General features: G+C 40.2%; 1 protein-coding gene across 1 annotated transcript; it reads left to right on the forward strand.

Moving 5' to 3' along the window:
- LOC141757530 (putative global transcription activator SNF2L2) lies at positions 1–7,408 on the forward strand. Its single transcript, XM_074618060.1, has 6 exons — positions 1–425; positions 2,090–2,319; positions 3,320–3,425; positions 4,704–4,805; positions 4,955–5,099; positions 6,486–7,408. The coding sequence occupies exons 1-6, from the start codon at positions 330–332 to the stop codon at positions 6,617–6,619; spliced, it is 813 nt and encodes a 270-aa protein (XP_074474161.1). The 5' UTR covers positions 1–329; the 3' UTR covers positions 6,620–7,408.
- The last annotated feature ends 1,287 nt before the right edge of the window (positions 7,409–8,695 follow it).

Raw genomic sequence — 8,695 nt, forward strand, 5'->3', positions numbered from 1 at the left:
GTGCATGCATTTAGACTTGTAGACAGCACTTTCCCTCTCAAATGCAATGCAAAAATTAAAAAAATAATAAAAAATGGACCCGATAACTTTAACAGCAGGGTAGGAAGAGAGGAAGAAAAAAAAAACCTCTGTCTGGCAGCAGTCGATATTAAAACCATGCAGAGGGAGAGAAGCTCGGGGCCTTCCAGAGTCAGGAAAAAGAGTTCGGAGAGCTGCAGACAGGAGATGAGGATGGCTTTTCTATTTCCCCCCAGCCCATTGATTTGTATATGAAAACATAGCGCTTTTCTTCTCCCCCCTTCTGGGCTCTGCTTCTGAGTGATCAGCTGATGAAGAGACTAGCAGCTCGCCGCTATGCTGGCTTGCTAATTCTCTCCCCCACAGCTGCAGCCGATCCAGATAGCCAGCCTGCACATTGCAACCAGGTAAATATCCTCCTCCATCTCCATGGCTTTCTTTCTCTCTCAGGCGCAGGATGCAGACAGGCTACATCGCATGGGAAGAGAGGAAGAGATGGATACAATGTGTGTGTGTGTGTGTGTGTGTGTGTGTTTGAATGTGTGTGTGCGTGCATGCTCCAGCCAGAGAGCGAGTATCTGTGTGTGTGTGTGTGTGTGTGTGTCTGTAAAGTGTGTGTGAGTGAGTGCATGGGAGGAGAGAGAGGAAGGTGTGTGTGTGTGTGTAGGTGTGTGTTGTAACAGATGAGAGGGAATCTTTGCCAGATTAGTCAGGAAAAAGAGGCAGGCTTGTGTTAGGCATGGAGCATCACATGCACACATGGAGCATCCCATGCACACACGCACACTGACACCTCGCACATGTACAGTCAATCAGCTGTGTGGTATATCATCTCGGAGGATTAGCCTCCAGATCCCTCCAGTATTCCTCTGCAGCCCCTTAGAGAGAGAGAGCAGCGGGGCTTTTAAAGCCTTCATCTGAGCCGAGCGATGATGAAGAGGATTTCTATTGTTGCCTCTGCTGTAGAGCTGTTGTCTCCTCTAACTCTATTCTCTGACATGTATTTTTTGGTTTCGGATGTGCAGGCATGCGTATTTTTTTTTTTTTTTGTCACCATCAGTTCTATTTTTATTTTTATTTTTTAAGGCTTGGATAAATATTATAATTGTGCATGGTGCTGATCCTCTAACCAGTGTGTGCAACATACAACATTTCAGCATGCTTTCATGTTTGTCCTTGAGAAATATGTGCATGCTTTATTATATGATTTGGATGCTGCTGTGTGTACTGTGTGATTAATGCATCAATATTATGTTCGGATTGGACAGCATGCCTTCTCTATTTCCTCTCCTCCCCTCTCCTCTCCTCTCCAGCCAGGCTGCTGCTGCTGCTGCTAGAGCTGCTCTTGCTGCATGCATACTCATGTTTCTGGCCTCTAATTGCCTTTGTGGAAAATACAGTGGTTGCAGCAGATATTCGAAAAAAAGGAGCGATGAAATGGTTGAAAATAACTCAGGATGCAGCAGGCGGGCAACCCTTCTCCAACACCACACACACCGAAAAGCGTGTTCCTATCTCCTATATTTGTGCAAAAGCAGGAAAATATGGCTTAATTTTGATTGCATTATTTGCATATTTAGACTCTGTGCTTCGGTATAACACCGCTTCTTCAAATGTATTCACATTCATTGTGCATTTTTTAAAACAAAATGCAGCCTCCCCTCGATAATCATCTGACATCAAAGCCTCCAGAAAAAAAGAATATGTCCTAAATTTGCAGAGACAGCACAGTGAGTCGCTCCAGTCCATGCAAATTCATATTTGCTATTGTAATAAATAAATGAACGCTCTTTCATTTGAATACAAAAACATCATATTAAAAAACTGCCACATGAGGGAGAGTTCACATGAATGGGAATGGAAGAGTTTTGAATGGAAATCGGTCACAGTTCTTCTCCTTTCCTCCCAGAATTGTTGTTATAATGCTGAGGTATAAACTCAACAACAGAGGGAGCATGTGACAGGCGTTATGTGTACATATACATATTTTCATACCACAAGGTTTCATTCGCCTTCCTCTACCACTGTAAGTTTGATTGAGTTTGTTAGATGTTGCTTGGTCTTCCTGCAGCCTGAGGCAGGAGAGAACGGTTCCCTGGAGGAGATGGAAGAGGACATCAGTCTGAAGAAGCGTAAAGGTGATCATCATGGGGAGAAAGAACTGCAGGCCGGGCAGGAAACTGGCGAAAAGGTCAAAAGGAAGCGAGGACGCCCACCTGCTGAGAAACTGCCTCCAAACCCACCTGAACTCACCAGAACACTGAGCACACTGGTAGATATGGTTATCAACTACAAGGACGGGTGAGGGCGCTCACTTGTTTGTGGACTGTGTCATGACGCTTTGATGCAACTTTGTTAATTGTCAGTGCAAATGCAGCTGAGTTTTGCTGTCATGGAAACTCAGGTTCCCTTGTTCCTTATTGTTAAGGCCAGTTATTAACACAAAATCACAACGTAATTATCTCATTATGTGAAGATATCAAACTAATCCTTATGAACATGAAACCGTTGTTTCATTATCTCAAAATACTGAAGAAAAGCTTCACTTTTTTCATGCTTATATTAATTTTTCAAGCCATTTAATCCCAATATAACAAGTTAATATTATAGTTACCTCAAAATGTCCAATATTTATCTTTTGTTTATAGTCTTTGTGGTGGAATATAAGAGTGCACAGTCATGCTAGCACCTCTAAAGGGGATATAGTATGAAAAACTCACTGTGTCCAGCAACACGTGATGAACGTGTCAATTTCCACTCCAGTCTTTTAAAAATAAAGTTTCTTAGCTGTAGGAATAGATCGACTTGGTTTAGGTTTAGGCAACAAAACTACTTAGTTAGGTTTAGGAAAAGATCGTGGTTTAGGTTAAAATAACTCCGGAAGTGGTGTAACTTAAGTACGGAAATTACGTGACAAATAAATCCAGTTTCACACGTAACACGAATGGCGGTCTCCTGGGTGAAAGTCCAGTGTTTTTTGACCCACCCATCCACCCCGACCTCCTCCCTACGATCTCCTCCTGGTTCTGAATTACGTGGATTACATACGAATCGATTTCGTGCTGACCATCACAAAAAAAAATTGAAATTCGTGTCTATTTACATAAATCAATACGTCAATATGATCCTGAAAATGAGCATGATATGTCCCCTTTAGGTACAGTGGTGCTTTGAGCTAAATGCCAACCTCAGCATGTTAACATTTGCTTATTCCATAAATGTCATTCATATACTGACATATTGATCAAAGAGTTAAATTGATCAAAATGAGATAACGTGAACTATCGCTCTGTGCTTCCAGGTTGGGTCGACAGATCAGCAAAGGCTTTGTGCAGCTTCCCTCTAAGAAGGAGGTACCGGAGTACTACGAGCTGATCCGAAAGCCCGTCGACTTCAGAAGGATCAGGGTACGTGTCACTGAACACCCTCACAGCTCACATACAGATATATCACCCATCATCTTATCTGCTGCTGAGAGAAACTCAAATAAAGGGAAATGAAACTCCAATAGATAATACATCAAAAGACCCACAAGTGTCTGTATTGAATATTCAAACACTTCTTTTACTAACTACTGATTGAGAAAATTATATAAATAGTCCTTAGGTACCGTGTGGTGCCAAATAGATGATATACTTCTATATCTACTGAGTGAGGGGAGGCGAATATCTGTACCAAATTTCATGGCAATTCATCCAATTTCACCGCAGTAGCTCCATTCAGATGTGGCTCCCCTTCCTCTGTCACATGCAGGCTCATTAGAATACATCGCACACAACTTGAGAACTACCTTTGCAAAGGTGCACCATGTTTTTCAAGCCAATCAGAGCAGACTGGGCTTGTTCGGGAGGGGGGGCTTAAAGAAACAGAGCGTTTCAGACAGAGGGTGAATACAGGTATATTCAGACAGACAAAGCATGTAAACATGTTCTAGTAGAAACCAAAAATACAAGTATGAACCTGAAAATGAGCATGATGTCCCCTTTAAAGCATGTACTCCACTTTGTGCTCCACTCTAAACAACTTGAGGCTTGACTGTTGGTGCGTTCAAATAAAACTCATGAGCTCGTGTTTACAACATTGGAAGTCGTGTACACGATATGCGTGGCGTTGAAGTGGTTTAGTCGTGAGAACACCGCTGCTAAGCAACGGCAATATTAACGTTACTGTCGGCGTCTATAAGCCACAGAGGCCAACAATTTAGCAAGTGGGTAACATAATGCAGTAAATGTAAAGGCATTATGACGGAGGAAGAAGATGAGGTCGTAGAGAATATCAACATTTTCGTCAGACATATTATAAAATTACGAAGAAAAACAATATACGATTAAAATGACAATATATGAACTTATTATGCACCGAAAAATGAACTTCCAAGGCCTCCGCCATTTCTGACAACTCGGAGCTTTCAGAAAGTTTCCACCTACGAGGTTGTGAATACGACAAGAGATGAGCATTCATATGGACTCTTCTCGTGAACACCACCCCATTTGAAGGCACCATTAATACTTAAAAGGTTAAAGGAATAGTTCAATATTTCGGGAAACCCTGAGAGTTAGAAGAGAAAATGTATGCCACTTTCGCACAGGAGAGTGGTACTGATCATCTTCTAATCTAACTAATCTACAGTATTATTTATTGCAATGGTCACAATGAGGTTTTGATAGTGACTCTCTGCTTCACAGGAACGTGTGCGTAATCACAAGTACAGAAGCGTTGGGGATTTGGAGAAGGATATCTTCCTCCTGTGTCACAACGCTCAGACCTATAACCTGGAGGGATCTCAGGTGAACCACAAGGAAATCTTTCATCAACACAATTATTTTTCTTAGTCTCCGTTCTGTATTATTGTTGTTGTCGTTGTGAGAGGGTTTGGATCTACATGTGGTGAAGGATGTCCCACGCTGTTTATGTGTGTCTCTGTTTACCACCGCAGATCTACGAGGATTCGATTGTCATTAAGTCGGTTTTCGAGAGCGCGAGACAGCGAATCGTCACGGACGAGGCACAGAAAGAGACGGTCAGACCAGGTCACAGCGATAATGGCGGCGGAGCTGAAGACCAATTTGTTCCATCAGCAGGTGAGAGTTAAAGCGAGACATCCCAGGCAAAAACACAGTTTTTCATGCACAAAGATTTTGGGATATTTTGCTTCCATAACAGTCTTCTTTCAGACTAGTGGAAAGAAAACATCCAAAATATACATTTAAGTGTTTATTTAACTACTTTGTCTGTTTGCGTCTGTAAGTTTCTCCTAAAGTTTACCAAAAGTTAACATTAGATAATGCCTCATTTGCATATTTAAACATACTATTACAGAAAACTTATAATACAAAAAATATTTGTCTTAATGTCAGTAATCAACTGGGGAATTTTCATGGTGATCTCTATTAGTTAAATATTTTACCCTAATCACCTGTAGCGTCTTCAAAATGTATGGAATTTAACTATACATACCTTTAAAGGCTGTTTTCTCAAAATTAGTTTTTTCTCAGACTCTGAGCCAGAAATCTCCACTTCAGTTGCTCTTACATCCACCAAACTTTCCAGTTTCATTCCTCTCTATATTCTGAAGGTTTTTACAGAGGGTGTTTGTTCATATATCATTCATAGCCTGATTTACAGAACATTTTATTCCTCAAAACATGGCGAAAATTGATTTTTTTATAGCTGTTGAGAGTATTTTCTGATTTATGGAGGTATAAAAAGGGACATCCGAACTTCCCTCTGTAAAAACCTTTGACTTTAACAAAAATTAAACAAAAATTCTGAACCTGCAGCTTTATCCAGTGTTCAGATTTCTGCTCTGGAAATGTATGCAAATTAGTACTTATTTAATAAGATAATGCCTAATTTGCCATTTTAATCATAAAATTTCAGAAAACTTGTAATACAAAAAATAATTCCCTTAATGTAAATAATAAACTGGGGAAGTTTCATGGTGATGTCTATTAATATGTTATCCTATTCACCTGGGACAAAGAGTATAGAAGCAAAGAGATGAAACTCCGGTGTTTTTTTGACAGCCGCTGCCGCCATTTTGGACTGAAAACGCTTATGATATTTATAATATTGTTTTGTTCAACACAGGCCATTTGGATAGAATATGACAATAGAATAGAAATTATTTTGTTTTACTTATGTACGGCACTTTGTATGCGGACATTTTTACTGGCGTCCGGTAGTCGCTTTCAGTCCAAAATGGCGGAAGCGTAGCTTTGCGGCTGTGCGCTGGTGTTGCAATGGAATGAACAATTGACTTCCACTTCTTGGCAATATACGTTCTTTGCCCAACACAAACAACAGGTGTTTTTACAAGTGACCTAATGAAAGCTAAAAGAAGATGAGGACACACTCTCCGGTTAAAAAATGGTCATCTCTAAAATGATTATTGGCTAGTTGGACTTTTATATTTCAACAATTGAAATGACACTCATCCTCTTCTCTTGTTCTTGTAGTGAAACCAGTGAAAGCATTACCAGTGAAGCTAAAGAAGGGGACTAAGGAGGGAAGAAGCAGAAACACCATGGCCAAGCGGCTCCACAGTGATTTAGACAGCGATGAGGATCTAGAGGATAACACCACAAAAGATGAAGGTTGAACAGAATGACCCTCGTTTTTTTTGTATTCTGGCTTATGTCTATTCTCTACACCCCCTTTTCATTGGTTTCCTCCATTTTCTAAGCAAAAGAAAGGAAAATAAGCCGGGAAGGAGCAGTCGAAGAGAGCCACTTATGGAACAATGCGTTTTTCTTTTAGATGACTCATGCCAATCAAACACGTCTTGCTGCACATAGTGCTGGTTCTTCTCATTTAGCTGGTCTTTTATTCTCATTTCAGTTATCTGCCTTAGTCTCTGTGATCGCTTCTGCAAATATTATGTAAAACACCAGTTTTCTCTGACTGTTTTTAAATCAATATATTTGATTGTATGAAATGCCTTCATACGTCTTGGAGCATGATGTGTATATGTCTCCTGAAAGCCGGCTCCTCCAGAGTAGCACCCGCTGATGACAATGTTGATGTGTTCAGGGCTCGAGAAGCACACGGGAAGAAAGTGTTTTTAAAAGAAAATCAACAAATGAACACTGTAAAAAATCTCTAAAATGTGATTTTAGAGATATTTGATAAGAAAAAAATGAAGTTTGAAGTCAGAGAGACTTGAAAATATAGTTATACTTTTGTCTGTTTCTTGATGGAATAAGTTTGGGTCTAATCAAGTTCAACATTTGCAGTATATCCACATATTGTACAGTTTGTGTGAAAAAGTAAAAAAAAATACTTTTCATTTACTCTCCTGGTTGTCGGGGGAGGGTGGAAGACATTGTTAAGACAATCCCTGGAAACATGTATCACTTAAACACTTGCAAAATAAATTTTACCAAAAGTCCTTCTGGTTGGTGATTATTATCATTACTAGTAGTTATTTATAATCACTGCAGCGCAGGTAAGCAGTCATCAAAGGATAAAAGAAAGACATAATTTGGCAGGTCTAAGTTTAAATAATCAATACAGCAATTCCACCTCAGGAGGAACTATCAGAGCCAGCATTAGATATTATATGTATCGTTGACAAAGTGCCAATAGGTGGTGCAAGAGAACTGTTTGATTGTTGCTGTATTTCTGGTTGCACATGCTTTATGTAACAGTGTCACCTCTCATCTAATGTATGTCTTGACCCAGTTCTTTGCAGCATCTCTTTACTTCACTCTCTCTTTGTTAAATCCATTAATTGATAAGAATATGTTACATGTTTTGTACAGCACATTGTGGATGAAACGTCACCTCCATGGGCTGTAACACAAACTATTATTTACACAAAATGAAAGTGATGTAACACTTCGCTACCAAGAAAGACAAAGATAAAGCACAGATTTGTATTTTTTTGTCACCTCCACTGTGATCATCCTGTTCACACTGAATATGATGCATTTCCAGCTAGTTAAAGCACACTGTTATTGCAATGACAGGAGTAGTTTCCTTCACAACAAACCCTGACGTGGACAAAGACATGAGCATGCATAAATTCACAAGTCAAACGGGCCCATCTGCGGCAATATCTCAGCCAATCTGTTCTCACCCGCCCGCCTGCCCATACCTTGAATATACGTCAGAGAGGCTACGAGGCACAAATCACAACACAAGTGACATAGTCTAGGTGACATATGGGTAACATGGAAGCCATCACCAATTCACATGCTGTAACGTGTATTCTAATGAGCTTGCATGTGACATAGGAAGGGGAGCCAAAGCTGAATGGCTTGTTGAATCCAGTGGTCAACCTCCAGGTCTGAGAAATGAAGCCAATACTTAAGTGTCTTAAACCTGCATTATTTCTAACAGCCAGCAGGGGGCGACTCCTCTGGTTGCAAAAAGAAGTCTGATTGTATAGAAGTCTATGAGAAAATGAGCCTACTTCTCACTTGATTTATTACCTCAGTAAACATTGTAAACATGAGTTTATGGTCTCAATCGCTAGTTTCAAGTCTTCTTCATTACAGCATGATGTTTAGTAAATTATGGTCCCATTTAGAGTCAAATAGACCATAAAGTATGGGGTGCTTTAGGGGCGTGGCTACCTTGTGATTGACAGGTCGCTACCACGGCGTTGTCCAGTCTTGGAGTTGTCCGTGTTTTCATCTTACAACTTTAACCCTTTCACAGTTTGTTTTCAGTT

Source organism: Sebastes fasciatus, chromosome 19, assembly GCF_043250625.1.
Source record: "Sebastes fasciatus isolate fSebFas1 chromosome 19, fSebFas1.pri, whole genome shotgun sequence".
NCBI classification, from domain to species: Eukaryota; Metazoa; Chordata; class Actinopteri; order Perciformes; family Sebastidae; genus Sebastes; species Sebastes fasciatus.